Source organism: Staurois parvus, unplaced genomic scaffold (assembly GCF_062004578.1).
Source record: "Staurois parvus isolate SC_StPar_1 unplaced genomic scaffold, SC_StPar_1.0 ptg000549l, whole genome shotgun sequence".
NCBI lineage: Eukaryota > Metazoa > Chordata > Amphibia > Anura > Ranidae > Staurois > Staurois parvus.
The window spans coordinates 1,589,981-1,607,662 of NW_028318345.1; the positions used below are offsets into that span (position 1 = coordinate 1,589,981).

At 39.7% G+C, this 17,682-nt stretch overlaps 1 protein-coding gene across 1 annotated transcript in view; it reads left to right on the plus strand.

Annotated features, from left to right (window-relative positions):
- Positions 1–17,682, plus strand: part of MAMDC2 (MAM domain containing 2) — a 138,388-nt gene that overhangs the window by 22,377 nt on the left and 98,329 nt on the right. The window contains exon 2 of the mRNA XM_089691059.1: positions 8,780–8,893. Within this exon, the coding sequence (XP_089547185.1) occupies positions 8,780–8,893 (114 nt within the window). The remainder of the gene's footprint in view (positions 1–8,779; positions 8,894–17,682) is intronic.

Genomic DNA, 17,682 nt, shown 5'->3' on the forward strand with positions numbered 1-17,682 from the left:
GAAAATTCTTGGCCATGAAAGTTCTTTTCTGTAGCAACACGAGGTGAAATTGAAGGCTTGGTTGGTAGAATTTCAAAATCAATAGTGGCACCATTACAAAATGCATGAAATGTCCGTTTTTCTAAAGAAAATTTGTTCGGAATTCGACCCATGTATGGCCTGCATAAGAATCAATTCCTCTTTTTCTGTTAAAAATGAAAAGAACCTTTTCATTGCAAAAGAATATTGCAAAGTTGCTCTGGGTGCAGATCCAAAGTGATCACAACAAATAAATTGATGGAAGACAGATTTCTCTTCTCTCTTCTTTTTTCTCTTCTCTTTTCTCTTCTCTTCTCTTCCTTTTGTATTACTCTTCTCTTCTTCTTCTCCCTCTCTTCTCTTCTTCTTCTCCCTCTCTTCTCTTCCTCGTCTCTCTCTCTTCTATTCCTCTTGTCTCTCTCTTCTCTCTCTCGCTTCTCTCTTCTCTCTCTGTTCTCTCTTCTCTTCTCTTCTCTATCTCTATCTCTTCTTTTCTCCCCCCTCTCTCTCCTCTCCCTCTCTCTCCTCTCCCTCCTCTCCCTCTCTCTCTCTTTCTGTGTTTCTGTTTGCTTTTTTACAATATAAGAAAATTGTATTTATCATAGGTATTATTCATTACAATTAATCAAAGGAAATAGGTTAGGTTTCTTATTTTTAGGGGACATAGACTGCAAAGTCCTATAAAACGTTTCCTGTGCTATTTCACAGGTCTGGAATTTATGGAAATGATGCATCAACCAACAGATGAATATAATTGTAGTTTTGAGATGCAGGGAGTACAGCACAGTCTAAGAACTTCACAGATTGTATTTTTATTTAAACTGTTTTGAACTGGATCCCTGGTTTGTCTCCATAGCTGCATATTTAGCAACAAGACCTTTTAGCCTCAGCCACTGCAGTTCCTTAATGAAATTTTAATTAATGTTCTTAGCAACAAAAGAAAGGAATCAATAGGGATTTGACATGTGATCTGCATTTTCTTCCATGATTTAACCTTTGAGTTTCAGATGGTCAGCTGTTGAGGGGAAAAAAGCTACTGTAGTCACTGTAATTGTATCTGTACTGTTTGTTATGTATTAATGAGATTATTTTCAGTGAGTGATTTTTAGAATGTCATATGACCGATATTGACTAATGATAGCAAAATTAAGAGATTTTATTTCCCCAAAACTACACTGAAATTTGTAGGTTTTTACAAATTTGTAATAGTACTGCTTGGACTTTGAAGAAGGGGACATACCCCGAAAGCTTGTCCTCAAAATTTTATGTAAGCGCAAATAAAAAAAGTATCACGTCAGTACTCAATAGGTTTTTACAGAAATTTGGCAAGTTTGGTGAAATGTAAGGAGTAATGTGCGAAGGTGAAATAAAGTTTTTTTTTTTTTTTTGCACAGAAAACAAAAACAAGCAGCCAGAAAAAAAAAAAAGCTATGGTACACAAATAATGATCAACTAATAAAAAGAAATGTAAATACAACACTCAATAAAATGTACTAGTAACCTAAATACAATTACCCCCCCCCCCAAAAAAAAGGCGCTCTAATGACGGGTGCTCAAACTTTTGAAGAGCCCAGGCCACTTATGTGATTTGGTATCCAGTTGCGGGCTACAAGAACATTAAATGGTTTCAAATTTTTTATTTTGAATTTTTTATTTTGAATAACATAATAAAGATTTTAAACAACAATCAGGTTCATCAGTTTGCATGGGACCAGTTTCCGTTGGATGTTTACCTACTGTTTAATCACAATAGAAAATTAAATTTTTTATTTACCAGATCACCATTAATTTTACTCTTGCTTCAAGTGTGACCAGCCAAAAAAGTTCCAAACCAGTGTTGCAGCCTTCACTATATCGGGGTCTTTGAAGCTGTTCCTTGAATTACCAAAACAAGGACTGTGGACAATCTAAACAAAAAAACAACAGACCAGGGAAACACATGCCCTAGTAGTGCAATAAATGTCTTTGTTAAGCAAAGATAAAGTGACATATAATGCACCCACATGCTCCCATAATGACACCAAGCTCCATCCAAAACCGAGCTCCTAATATTTCCTCCTCCATGTGCCCATCCCCCTGACTTCTCAGGATTAATGGCACAACCATCAACCTGTTCCCGCATGCCAGAGTACTAGGTGTAATCCTGGACATCTGTACTCTCCTTTCTGCCCCATGTCCAATCACTTTACAAAGCTTGCTGTCTCAACCTTTGCAACATTCTCTAAAATACGCCCCTTCCTAACCAGACACCACAAAGCTCCTAATTCACTCCCAGGTTATCTCTCACCTTGACTACTGCAACTCCCTCCTAATTCGATTACCTTTACATAGGCTACATAGGCTATCACCCCCTTCAGTCCATCATGAATGCTGCTGCCAGACTCATCCACCTTACCAAACATTCCATGTCTGCCACCACTTTCTGCCAATCCCTCCACTGGCTTCCACTCTCCCAATGAATTTAATTCAAAATACTAACAACTTGCAAAGCCATCCACCAATATCTACCAAACCGCACTCTTCATTCCTCCCAGGACCTCCTGCTCTCTAGTTCCCTTGTCACCTCCTCCTATGCCACAGTACATATCGCAGAAATTGCTTCACTTCATACAATTCACCCCTGATGATAACTATAAAGGGCATGCTGCATTACGAGGAGCTAAATAGATAGTAGCAAATACTTAGTTCAGTGTACATATGGCTCCATCTTTACAAACAGTATATAGTAGTGCTGCACTGCTAGTGTTCTGTGTTCAAGTAAATCAATAACCTGTGATATAAATTTATAGGAGTAAATCACTACCTAGTGATATAGATATTCATATGAAAATCATATTAACCACTTGACAACTGCCCCATAGCAGATATACTGCTACAGGGCAGCCACGCTGTGCAGATTCACGTATATAAATGTGATTCTGCTCTCCCTGGTTGCAGGTGTGCGTGCTCGCTGCTTCTGCTGTGATCAGTCACAGCAGAAGCCAATCGGTGGGTGCCGGTCAATGGATGAGCTCCGGCACCCACCGATCGTCTAGGAGACTGACAGAACAAAGCTCTGCCTATGTAAATAGGACAGAGCTGTGGTCTGTCAGTGGCAATGTGCTGGAATCTCTTTCCCTGCAAGAAGGGAATAGAATCCAGCACATTACCTAGTGAAAACAGCACACATAGTGAACATTACACATAGCTAAGCACACAGTAAACCCCTTGATTACCCTAGATGTTTAACCCCTTCCCAGCCAGTGCCAGTGCATTTTTTTTAGCATTGATCACTGTATTAGTGTCACTGGTTTCCACAAAGTGCCAGTTAATATCGGCGAGTGTCCAATTGTCCATGGCAATATCACAGTACCGCTATAAGTTACTGATCGCCGCCATTATTAGTTTAAAAAAATAAAAATTCTAGTATATATATATATATATATATATACACTGCCAATTGTAGACGCTATAACTTTTGCACAAACCAATCAATATATGGTTATTGGGATTTTTTTTACCAAAAATATGTAGCAGAATCAGGTGCGGACTGACCATTTGGAAACTCAGGCACTGCCTGAGGGCCCGGGGTCAGTAGGGGGCTCCATGAGATGCCCCTGGTACCTTTTTCATAGGCTTTTTTGAGTTTGGGCAAGGACACAGGAGCCCCATGATCCCCTATTGCCTGGGGGCTCCATGAGTTGTCAGTCTGCCCCTGAGCAGAATACATATTGGTCTAAATTTATGAAGCAATTTGTTTTTTTTTTTTCTGTTTTTTTATTGGATATGTTTTATACCAGAAAGTAAAAAAAGAGTTTGGTCTTTTTTTGTTTATAGCGCAAAAAATAAAAAAAACAGGTAGTGATTAACTACCACTAAAAGAAAGGTCTATATTTTGGGGGAAAATGGCATAGATTTAATTTATGTGCAGCGTTGCATGACCACACAATTGTCAGTTAAAATAACACAGTGCTGTATCGCAAAAAATGGCCTGGTCAGGAAGGGGGGTAAATCTTCCGGAGGTCAAATGGTTAAATAAAATAACACCTCTCCCCGATGAAAACAAAACAGATGGTACTCATCTGGCCTGGGACTCAGGGTAGCTAATACCTGAGAGAGCTACATGTGGAGATTGCTCTGTAAGAGAAAGTAAAAGGTTTGCATTTGTTTTTTTGTTGGTGACGGGGAGAAGCCCTTCACCTGTGAGAACCTTGGCATACTAGTAGGCCTTTAAGGAAACTTGACCCATCTAATGGTGGAGCGGAGGCGGTACAGGAGCAGGGGACATGGTGGGGAGTAGGTATTGGAGGTGTCTTCTGGATGAAGAAAATGATGATTTATCATCGACAAGTAGAGGTGTTGGAGTCGGCACTATTCTTAACACATTATGATTGATGTTGGAGCATCATCCTACTTGAAGCTGATGTTCACCATCTCTGTTGATCTTGTCAGAATAATTGACCAAATTGTTTTAAACAAAGACTGTATTAGGAATGTATGTTTTTTATTATTATGTCACTATTTACTTTGGGCAGCTTCTGTTTTTATAGGGGAGGTGTTATTTATTTTATTATGATTTCATATGAATATGTTGAGATCCCTTGTATATTTATATCACTAGGTAGTGATTTACTCCTATATATTTATATCATGGGTTATATATGCACTTGAACACAAATCACTAGCAGTGCAGTATTTTATCATATATTGGTCTTATGGTTGTGGGAACACAAACGCATGCGAGCAACAGCGCTATAATAAATCACCTTATAATAATTGGTACATATTGACAGCACAGGAGTCACACGTCATTCATTCACAGTATATAATAGTGCTCTGTATTCCACTGAACTTTAGTGTTGGCTTATTATAGTGAAAGCTTGGTACAGCAATGGTTTCCATATACCTTGAGAAAAAAGACAGCAGTGAAAATAAATATGCACTTTCAATTCAAGAATGTTTTTCTTGGTCTATGTCACACAACCTATATTGTAGCAGCAATTTGTAGCATTTACAGAACTGATTTTTCTAGCATGTTGTTCCTAGAAAAATAGAAATTGCAGTCAGGGAAATGTCTATGTTGTATGTAACTGTCACTTAGCTGTTACCTGCAGAATTACCAGTGTCAGTATCTATTCATGTTAACAAATATAGCTCATGATCATGGAATGATTTGTAGCTTCATAGAAAAGCACACAAGCTACAGCAGTCACTCTACAGCCCGCCACAAATTGCCAAAGAAAATAATCAGAGATTTATAACTGCTACTGATCTCTGCTACAAAGTTGCTAGTGTGTCATGGCTGTTAAAATGACTGCTAGTACTAAAGAAACAAAAATATCTGTGGAGATGGATTTTTTTACTCATTTGTAACTGTACAAAAAAACTCAAAATTTTTTATTTTTTTGTAACTCTAAACTCCAGTCAAATATATACATGATCAGCTGAATTTGTACATATAAAGTACATAGTGTAACTAGATTAGTCAAGTCAAACCGGAATTTTTTTATTTTACAGGTATAAAAAGGAATGCTAGCATGGTGATACTACATGCAGTAGTAAGTGGCAAGTGTGTCCTATTTCTGATAGGCAGCGCAGATGTTGCAGGCCAGTCCAGAGACTGTTAATCAAGATGGCAGACAATTACAACTACTACATTTATACACTTATCCCAGCATTTAACTAATGCCTGGAAAGCTTCAGCATAGAAAGACTTGTCAGTACGCATGAGCCATCCTAGGACAGCCTGCTTCATTTCATCATCATTGTGTTCACTGTTCCCACACACAGATTCGTCTCTTGTGCAATTTCACAACAGGTCACGCGTTCCATGCACTGAATGTTCACAGGAATGACTGCTGTGGGCTGGGAACCACCATGGCTGGGATTGTCACTGACGGATATATGGCCATCTTTGAAACATTTACACCATTCAAATGTCGTACTGCGGCTGATCGTCTCATCACCTCTTCGCTGTACTGTGCTTGAAGTCTTCTGTAGATATCCACAGGTTTAATGCCTTTGTTCACAAGAAACGTCATGTAGCACCTTCCCAGATAGCTAGGGGGAACTAGAGGTTAATTTTTAGATAGGGGCTAAGTAGCAGCCCAGGTGTAATTGTCAGAGGGGTCAAATTTAATTCAAGGCTGTGAGATTCTGCAGACCAGCTCTCTGAAACTTCCCCATGCTCTAGAATTTTGGAGAAGATTCTAGAAGCAGTGGGAGGGAGTGAGGCGTGGCTGGTGTGCACTCTCAGGGGATCCTGGCTACTACCCAACAAAAGGCTTGGCTTGGGGCCAGGACAGCCCATAAGAGTGAGAGAACCTGCTCAGTGGCAGGAGAGTTCGAGTGGAAGATGGAGAAGTAAGAGGCTGGAGAGCAGGACCTTGGCAGGGGGTCCAGATGGGAAGGGGCTTACCTACAGGCAGAGGAGCTGGAAAGTAGGAAAGCTCAGGACCTCATTGGCTGCCAGAGTGAGGACCACCTATGCAGCGGATGGCCTGAGAGCAGCCCCCAACCCATCAGCTCATAGGAGGAGGACTGAGTGAGTAAAACTGCACCCTCTGAGCCAGTATGGGGAAGGAGCACTCTGGTGGGAAACTGGATTAGCTGCTACCAGGGACTGTTTTACCCTTAAAGAGACAGGCACTAGATCCCCTGCCCAGGGATTTACCCATACCAGCTGGATTGGGGAGTATCTTTGATCTGGGGTGGTTAAACAGGAGATGCTGGCTAGTTCTCCAGAAGAGAATATTTGCTGTAAAGAGACTTGTATATAGTTCCAGGAAGTTTGCCCTCTGTTTCCATTCCATTGGGCATCCCATACACCCCTTACCCCATCCAAGTTATTCCCCTAATAAAATCCAAAAAAACAAGTTCAAGGACTGTTCACTGTCTCTGCAGTGCAAGTGTTGCCTGACTGTGCAGGACTATAGGGGGACCCAGATCTCTAGCGACTCCTAAGGGGGCACTGCTACATTCATCACCACATGCTGTTCCATGCACGCACTAACACTGTTCTCTGCCATCTTGATTAACGATCTCTGGACTGGACCGCGACATGTACACAGCCTTCTACTCTCCCAACCAGTCCATCTCCCACAGTTACTACCTTTTGTACCACTAGCCCCTCTCTCCTAGATTGTAAGCTCCAAGGAGCAGGGCCCTCCTTTCCCTCTTGTATTGAACTGTATTGTTGCTGTATTGTCTCCTGTTATATTGTAAAGCACTGAGCAAACTGTTGGCGCTATATAAATCCTGTATAATAATAATATCAGTAAAAGGACACATTTTCCACTTACTACTGCATGTAGTACCACCACGCTAGTATCCCTTTTTATACCTGTAAAATAAAAAGTCCCGGTTTGACTTGTATGCCCCTTGTACATAAATATGTCTTAAATATGTAGTTTGTAATCATCTGTTTACACCTGTCCATGCAGACAATAGGACAGGGAGGAACAGCATTTTTTTCTTTTTTTTTTGTTAGGTTATATATATTATTGAATAATATGTAATTTTCTAGCCAGCCAGCTGGATGAACTTTATACATATTTTCTTCTGTCTCTTAACAGACTCTTCTACAAAAAAGCTGTTAGTAACAGAACTCAGTAGCGCAAGATGAAATTTATAAACACAGGTTATTGAGTCAGAAAAGTACCCATCTGTGATTAGACAGCTTCAAAGAGTGATAGCATACCAGAATAGGAAGTACTTGGGCTGGGTTTACTCTTTATGACACTTATGGTGATCTTAGAATTCTTTGTCATGTTTAAAATGTTTTTTGTAGAACGAAGATGATATACAATAGAATCCCTTTTTTTGGTATCTGTGTCTCCTAGTGAGGATTATCATCAGGGTTGAGTGAGGGAAAATAAAAAATATGATTTGTCACTGAAACAGTAATAAAAGGAAAATCTTCCAACGGGGACACATGTTATGGTGACCATACACATTACAATCTGATTGTACAATCTGCTTTATATATGCTAACAAATAAGGAAGGGCCTGCCTGATTGGCTTCAAATTGATTGAATAATTTAGGCAGTTCCTCATATTGTATCATTTAGTAGATCTAAAGTTGCTAGTACAGAGATTGTAAGGTCAGATTGTAACAGGTATGGTCAACCTTATTTTATAGTTTTTTTACTTCCTGTTGTGTTTCAAGACAGGAAGTGAGAGAAAATTTTCCCAACAAAATGTTTTGGCTTTAGATATACCTTTTTAAGCAGATAATAATAATAGTATTCATAATCTTTATTTCATGTAGCGCCTTTAAAGGTAGATTCTTTAAGCTCTTTACAAAGACATGATAAATAAAAACACATGGAATACATAGGATGAAACCAAAAAAAAATAAGGGACAGATATGTGAAAGGAAATGCCATTTTTTAGAATGAACTGGGAGTATGATGTGACAAATACAGTTTATATCCACTTCACTTATGGATGTTATGTAAATACTGTTTTTTTTTTTGTCTTTTTTAAGTAAACTTTGAGAGCTGTGGTTACTGTTACCATTAGCATTAGTATGTTTTGTGTTACACTGCCTTCATAGTAAGTAAAAACTAATATCCAGTTTCCGTCTTCCTTAAGCCCCTTGCTTTGTTTGTTGTGCCTGAATCCTGAACTCAGTTGGTACAAATATGAATTGGACTCTGACTTGCCAGTGGCTGAGCCTTTGGCAATCCTCTCATACACTTCATCAAACTGTTCTCCTCTTTACAGTAATTTCCATTTTACTCAATGGCTGTGAAAAACTGAACTTTCTTTTTGTTGGCAGGTTTGCGGTTTGCTGCAGGAGCCACTGTCTCTGAAGGATCTTGTACCTTTGAAAACAACACATGTGCCTACAAATCTGCCTTTGCCTTTCTTCCATGGGTTGTAAATTTGGAAGGTACAGTCAATGTAATTTTGGTTTACTGTTGTTTTCTTTGGAAAAAGTGTCGTGAGTGCTGTTTGGAGATTTTTATAAACCCGGTCATAGGAAATGTATGAAGAGGTTCATACTCAGAACATCAGAACAGCAGCAGTACTGTATACATATACTGTATACAGAACAGCAGCAGTACTGTATACATATACTGTATACAACTATTGGTGCCAAGTATTCTAGATTTGCAGGACTTGTCCCTGGTTTTAATTTTTTTGTTCCTAAAAATGTCAATGGTTTTCACAATTGATTAACTACATCCTACAATAATTTTTCCAAAATAAAGCTCAACAATAGGAAGGGTAAGAACCCTTGTCAAATTTTTATTGCTGACTTTGAACCTTGTTTAGGCTTTTCCTGTCCTGTAACCAAACAGCTCCTGACTCCATATGGAAGGAGTGTGCTCTATTTGGGATTAAATGCCTCAGTCCCTATCCTCCACTCATGTATCCATTGTTTTACTCCAGTGTATAGATTTATTAGATATACATTAGTCCTTTAGTAACACACTGGTGTTTATATGTGGACTTGCTTGTTGAGTTGTTCCCTCATCCTGGCAAGATTGATAGGATAGTCATTGCAGTCCACACTAGGATAACAGTGGCTCCTTACATTCATATCCATTGCGATTTTTCTCCATGTAAGCCTGGAAACTTTTGATGCTTTGCATGACACATTGGTCACCGCTGGTTTTTCACTGGATTTCATGAGTGCGCTGTAGGTTTTGTGTATTAATCCTTTAGTGTAGTACAATATTTTACTTCCAAAAATGTTGTGCCACACTAAGTTTATTATCCATCCTCTAAATTATACTTGCTTTAAAAAAAAAGAGCAAATGTAAATAATTATTACTTTTATTTTTTTGAAAAGTCAGTATAAAGTAAGGAGGGGTAATAATGCACTTATGGGTTAAATCCAATTTCTTTTGTGCATTAATTTATTGGGGATCATGTAACCAGGAGTGTATTCTTTAACTACATACAGCTCTCAGCATAAATGAGTAAACTCCAACAGATTTGTCAGAAAACTTTTACTTTCCTTTCAGAATCAACATTTTCTATGGGACACTATATTACAAAATACTCCCACAAATGCGGACCATCAATTGCAAACAATATTTGTTAATTTGCACACTCAAAGTATTTTTCCTAACAAATTTATTGAAGACCATGTTGCAAAAATGAATACACCCCAATGAAAGTCATAGGAGCAAAGCTAATTTTTAGACAACGATATCCTAATTAACAAGAATTCATCTACAGGTGAGTCTACTTATTCATTAAACAGGTGTCCAGCAGACAGCTGAAAGCAAAAGTGATACAAAAATGTAAAAAAGATGGAACTGCAACCATCTCACAGAGATATCCAGGCTGTTCATGGAAGTTAACACCTTGACAGCAGCGTCTTCTGATGAGAAGGGTTGAAGAACATCACCATGCAAATTCACCACAGTTAGCTAAAGATGTAGAAAGCCAAACTGGGGTGATTATTTCCTGTGACACAATATGGTGTACAATGCAGAGGAATGACATGCATGGGTGTTGTCCACGAAGGAAGCCTCTTCTGAAGCCCATGCACAAAGGATCCCACCTAGAATTTGCCAGGGCCCATGCTGAAAAAGAAGTGATGCTACGATCACTCCATGCCCTTGGTCGTTGTGCACTTTTTCAACATGACAATGATCCAAAAAACACATCTAAGGCCACTGTTGCATTTCTGAAGAAGAACAGGGTGAAAGTGATTCAGTGGATAACTGTGTGTGCTCTCCAGCGCTCCAGGAAATAAATTGCCAAAGGGAGAACAAGGGAACCAGGGCAGGAGTGGCCTAAAGATAATGCTTCAGGGATGCAGCCCTCCTCAGGCAGTTTGAAAGTGATTCAGTGGCCAAGTATGTCTCCTGATCTGAACCCAGTCGAACACCTATGGGGAATTCTGAAGAGAAAAGTTTAGCATCACTGTCCACCCAGCATCCAAGCTCTAATAGAGGTCGTTCTTGAAGAATGGAAAAAGATAGATGTTGTAATATGTCGCCAACTTGTTCATTCCATGCCTAGAAGACTTGGTGCTGTCCTTACAAATTATGGAGGTCATACAAAATACTAGATGTCATAGTTTTTGTTGTAGGGTGTATTCATTTTTGCATCAATTAATTTGAGTAAAACTGTTAAAAAAAAGTTATATTATTAACCTTACTTTCATGTAATGAGCTAAACATGTGTTCTATAAAACTCAGTTGTGTCAAAATTTTGCAGTGCTACGGAATTACTCTTGGCAAGCACTAAAATTTGGGAAAGTGAACAGAGTCAGAAGGACACATCATTGTAAAGAATTGTGAAAAGGGTGGAATAAATATTTAAATATGAATAAATACCTTAAGAAACAGGCCTTCTTCACATGAGCAATTGCATTCATGCACTGCATTCTTTTTTTTTAACAATAAAAAGCATTACAGTAGACAATAGTTTACATCCAGGAGTGTAAGAGTATCAAACAAAACATTGCACAGCACATGGTACTAAGAATGGTCAAGAGATGTACAATAGACCAGGAGGCAACATGGTGTATATCCAGGGTTATATTAACAATTTGGGTTTCCGTATACCATGACAGAGGATAGTAACTCTCAAATATTGAGGTATCAAGTTGGGAGCAATTTGACCCAAGTAAATTTTCAGGGGGTAATGGGGGAAGAAGGACAGGGTCTCAGAATAGGCAGAAGGTAACAATGAGGGGTCCAAAACAGGGAGGCAACACTAGGACCAAGAATTATTCTGCAATCTGGCCTCTTGGGTGTATGAAGAAAGGGCTCTCAATAAAGCACCTAGCACTCGTCCATACCACAGTGTGGTGGATATCACTCCAGCCAGAGTAAAGATGGATAGGCCCAAGGCCATGGATTCAAAGTGTCAGGGCCCTAGCCCTCACTCAGTCATCCCAAAGTGTCCCAAATTTTATAGGGCACTTACGGCCCCTATACGGGCTTGTACAGTGGTAAGACCAAGTCAATCAGAGATTTCTATTGGGAGATCATAGGAAGGTCAGGTTGCCTTCACCTAGCATAAAAACCAGCATAGAAGAGAAAATGTCCTTTGTGAGTACATTGAGCCACTGACTCACAGATCCCTAGCAATACGATCCTCAGATCCACTGCCACTGATAGATCTTCTATTGTGTTTATATCCATCACTACTGCCCGCCAGAAATTCTGAATAAGGGGACACTCCCTGACTACATGGAAAAACATACCCATGCATGCACTGGATTCTAGCAGCAACAATCAGGATTCTTGCAGCTGGGACAGTAGGCTGAGAGGAACCATCACTATTGGCATGTATTAATATTATTATACAGGACTTCTATAGCGCCGACAGTTTGCTCAGCGCTTTACATTATGGAGGGAGACAGTACAGTAACAATACAGTTCAATACAAGAGGGATTGGAGGGCCCTGCTCCTTGGAGCTTACAATCTAGGAGGGAGGGGATAGTGGTACAAGAGGAAATTAGCTGTGGGGGATGGAGTGGTAGGAAGAGTAGGGGATTCCAGTATTAGCTGGGGTCGGGGGAGACTTCCCTGAAGAGATGGGTTTTCAGAGTGCGCCTTAAAGAGAGCAGGGTAGGTGATAGCCTGATAGATTGGGGTAGGGAGTTCTAGAGGATGGGTGAAACCCTTGAGAAATCCTGGAGACGAGCATGGGAGGAGGAGACAAGGGAGCTAGAAAGTAGGAGGTCCTGCAAGGTGCGGAGAGTACGGTTTGGGTGGTATTTAGAGACAAGGTCAGTGATGTATTTAGGGGCAGTGTCATGAACGGCTTTATACGTCAGTGTTAGTGTTTTGAATTTTATCCGCTGGGCAATTGGAAGCCAGTGGAGGGATTGGCAGAGAGGGGTGGCAGATACAGAACGGTTAGTAAGGTGGATGAGTCTGGCAGCAGCATGATGGACTGGAGTGGGGAAAGCCTGCGATGAGGTAGGCCAGTGAGGAGGGAGTTATAGTAGTCAAGGCGTGATATAATAAGGGAGTGAATGAGTTGCTTAGTGGTTTCCGAGGTTAGGAACGGGCATATCTTGGAGATGTTGCGGAGGTGAAGTCTACATGAGTTTGTCAGTGATTGGACCTGGGGCTGAAAGGACAGATTGGAGTCTAGGATTACACCTAGTACCCTGTATGTATTAGTACCCTGGCATGTAGCTGCACACTTAGCAGTTATGGACAGATGAGGAACCCTGGATGCAAACAGATGCATCTAGGCTCTCACATTCATCCTAACCACATATATAACTGATGGTTGTGTGGACACGTGCAAACAGAGATTGGTTCCTCTCAGCCTGTCATTACTTTTGTTTTGGCGGTTTTCCTACCCACACTTATTTACTTGGTTCTATACAGATTATAAATGTAATAAGTGATTATAACCTTTTGTCTATACCTGAATTTAGCCAATAGTGTTAATATTAAAAGATAACCACTGTGCAAAAAATAAAGATCTAATTTATTTACACAGCAAGGAAGCTTTCTATTAATCAAATACAACAAAAATATAATACAGAATGTTACCAATACAAAGACTACAAGAAAGAGATAGTTACAAGAAAAAGACAGAGCAATGGTGATACATTACATCCATCCTGATGTTCTGAGGTCTGTGCTCTGGAAGGCACATGGCACAAAAGGGAGGGTTTCTCCTTTGTAAAAGCTGTTTTATGCACTTTCCAAAAGACCATCCCAAGAACCACCCACCCAAGTAAATCACACCTTTATCTTCCAATGGGTGGAGCTCCAGAGCAAGACATTAGTTTAGTCAAAGAAAAACAGGGAATTCCAGTTGCCTTCCCCCTCACCTCCATTGAGTCTTTTGTGTAATATCCCCCCCCCCCCACAGTCACAGTAACATACATGGAGGTGTGTTGAGGTGATACAACAGATGGTAAATATGTTGCATAAATTGAGACCCCGAACGGAAGTACATAATAATATTAAAATTATTATAGGCCCAAAATAGCCACCACACTTTGTACAGGCTAAGTAGCGACTGCTGTTTGCATACATCTGCCAACTGCAGGAATCCGCTCATTATTGCCACTGGAATTCATAAATAAAGATAGAAAAAATGCTATACATTTGAATTTTTGCTTTAAATGATTACTTATTATAAAATGTTTTGTGGATGTTTTTGAAAAAATTGTATTTAAATGGTAAAAATAGGTATAATAATTGGAAATTTATCAGACCATAAAATTATCAGCTTAGTTACACCTGGTCAGCACAAAAGTTTCCTGGAAATGATTTTATGAGGTTGGCTGTTCTGTTGCAGCAACTCAGTTTACATAAATAGTCAGATCAGGTACTTATGGGCTCAATTTAGTACAGAGCGTGAATATCTATACTATTTACTCTTAGGAACCTCTGTACTATGCACACCACAGCACATCTCATACATAAAAAGGGTGTGTAGCCTGTGAAGTCCTACAAAGTTCTTTATGTTTGCAATATTTTAGACTTACAGAAGAACCAAATGCCTGGCAAGTAACACCTGCCATTGTGGTGACATAGTCACCAACTGCTGATCAATGGGGGATTCCCACTACCGAATTAAATGAGCTATTTATATATTCGCACACATTCCCAAATGGAAAGTTGCCTTTGTCAGCTGTAACTGTATCGAAGTGGGGTTATTCTACTACATAACTGTATCATCGCCAGGAGGAATGAAGACCACAAGTAGCTGGATCAATTGTGTGCTATGAATGTTTTGCATTTATTCAAGATGACTTGGATTAGCATTGTAAAACCATGTTGTCATGGAATCTGTTCTTGGTAGGTCATACTTTGCTAGCAATGATTTGTATTCTGAGTTATGAAAATTTAATATAAATTTATTGGGCATGCCTGCTTAAAGTGACCTTTTTGCTAGTTTAAAATATTTTCACCAGCTGCTCCCTGTAGAAGAATAATTTGTGTACTGTACTTATGGCTGATTGGCAGCAAATCTGCACCTCAACACATACAATATAGGCATATCTTTGAATACCTCTCACATATCCACAAGTGGTGTCTTTGTTGAGGAAATGGGAAAAAGCCTCTGTCGGGTTTTTATTGCTGTCTGTACATTCATTGTAGGGACTTCACCATACTTGCTCTGTGGAAATGTCTGTTACTTAAAATGGAACTGAAGGCATTCAACAAAAGACTGCGGGCAGGCATGCTATTATCAGAGAGGAGACATGCAATGTCTCTTCTGCAAAAAAATACACCTACCTTTCTGCTCGCAGCCTTTCTATAAACTGAGCTGCGTATGCACCACTAAGCTTACATCGTTGGCATGGTCCCTGTGTGTCGGGAAGACTGATTTCTGCCCGCACTGGCCGGTGTAGATACCTAAAGACTGGAAGCTGGGGAGAAGATGCCAGAACTGGCAAGGGACCTGAACCATTAGAAAGGAGGTAAGTTTAATGTCTTTAATTCCGCTTTAATTAATTCAGTCATGTCAGATTCATGGAAGTTCACCAGAATTTACATACTGTATACTGTATTGATTTACATATGGATAGTTCTTACTGAAGTTGAGATAAAGTAAAAAAATATTTGCTAGAGATCCTTTTTGCATCTAAGCTCAAGTCTGTGTAATTCCTATTTTGATGTGTGGACATGGATTTAGTTAGGTGGGATGCTCCTAAGTACACTGTTGACATTCCTAAAATATTTATCACCATTAAATCAAATAATAATGGTATAACTACTCAATAGTAATAGTAATAATAATAATAATATTATTGAACAGTATCCCATTCATATGAAATGTGCACACTGCAACTGCTAGGGAATCTGGTCTGATTCCACTTGTTAAGCTACTCTAAACCCAAGAACAAAAATATATTATATTGCAAACCACTAGTTCGTAGATGTAGTGGTTGCATTATTTTTTTTTTTTTCAGGTAAAGATTTTCTGCATGTACAGAAAATACCTGTTGTACTTTCTATAAGTGCACTGTCCTTGCCACTTCCGGTTATCTGAAAAGAAAGCACCAACAGCTTTGTCTTTAATGTGTAAACTAGTGGTCCTATCAATCCATCATATAATAGGGATGAACAAAGACACATTCGAAATCCAATCAAGGAAAAGGAAGTTTATTTGCAAAATTTCTAGGTGAATACAAAAGGGAAAAAGTCTGAAAACAAAAACTATTGTTGCTACCACATCTAACAGGTAAGCAGCAATATGTTATATATAATTTTTTTAAAATTTAGGTTTGAGCTTTAAGGTTTTGTTTTGAGCTTTAAGGTGCAGCAGAATCCTAGCCTATTGACATATAATAAGAACAGAAAGGATTGGTCTACCAACTATGAGAAAAATTGAAGTGTTTATTATAAACAGGGGCGGACTGACCATTTGGAAACTCGGGCACTGCCCGAGGGCCCGGGGTCAGTAGGGGGCCTCATGAGATGCCCCTGGTACCTTTTTCATAGGCTTTTTTGAGTTTGGGCAAGGACACAAGGGGCCCCATGATCCCCTATTGCCCGGGGGCCCCATGAGTTGTCAGTCCATCCCTGATTATAAATCAAACATAAACTTCTGTGAGTATCAGATGATGCGTTTACAAAGCGGTAGTAAAGTCTGTTGTTTCTTTACTTGTACCTACAGGTAAGCCTATAATAAGGCTTACTTGTAGGTACTGTAAATATCTCCTAAACGGTGCACATTTAGGAGATATTTACCTGTGTAGCAGCACTGGAGCATGCGCTCTGAAGGAACTGCAAGCCCGTGCCATTCCTTCAGAGCTGTGTGCCGTAAAAAGTGACTCCTGCTCAGTAGTGATATCATTGCGGCTCAGCCATTCCAGCCACCGGAGCTTGCGAACCTGGAAGGACTGAGGAAAGATGAAAGCCCTGTAAGTGCGCTGCTGGAGGGCTTTGTTTTAAGGTAAGTTTCACATAATGTGCTAGTATGCATTGCGTACTAGCACATTATGACATTGCCTTGCAGGTAAAAAGTTTTTTTTTTTTTGGAATGGTCAGGTTTGCTATTGCTTTAATTACAAGGCCTTTTGATTAAGCGCTTTTAGTGTAAAATGCATGTAAGCAGGTTGCTTATGGTAGCATAGATAAGTGCTGCCCCAGTCAGGGTTAATGTTATTTCCCAGGTTTTTGCTGGTGGGCTTTCTTGGGTCCGACCCCCTGGTCCTGTGCCTATAAAGGGACAGTGGTCTGGAGCAGCAGTAACAGAGAGAGAAGAGTGGTAGCCATTGGGGTATCTGAGTCCTGCAATTCCGGAGTTCCCATCCTGTGAGCTGGATGTCACCTCCAATGCTGGAGTCCAATGTCATTTACAGTTAACGAAATACGTATTTGATCCTCTGCTGATTTTGAATGTTTGCCCACTCACAAAGAAATGATCAGTCTAAAAATCGAATGGTAGGTATATTGTAACTTTGAGAGACAGAATAGCAACAAAAATTTCAAAAGAAATGCATGTCTAACAAATTATGCACTGATTTGCATGTGCATGAGGGAAATAGAAATATCTACCGCACTCTTCGTTCTTCCCAGGACCTCCTGCTCTCTAGTTCCCTTGTTACCTCATATGCCACAGTACATGTCGCAGAAATTGCTTCACTTCATACAACTCACCCCTGATGATAAACTATAAAGGGCATGCTGCATTACCAGGAGCTAAATAGATAGTAACAAATACTTAGTTCAGTGTACGTATGGCTCCATCTTTACAAACAGTATATACAGTTGCAAGAAAAAGTA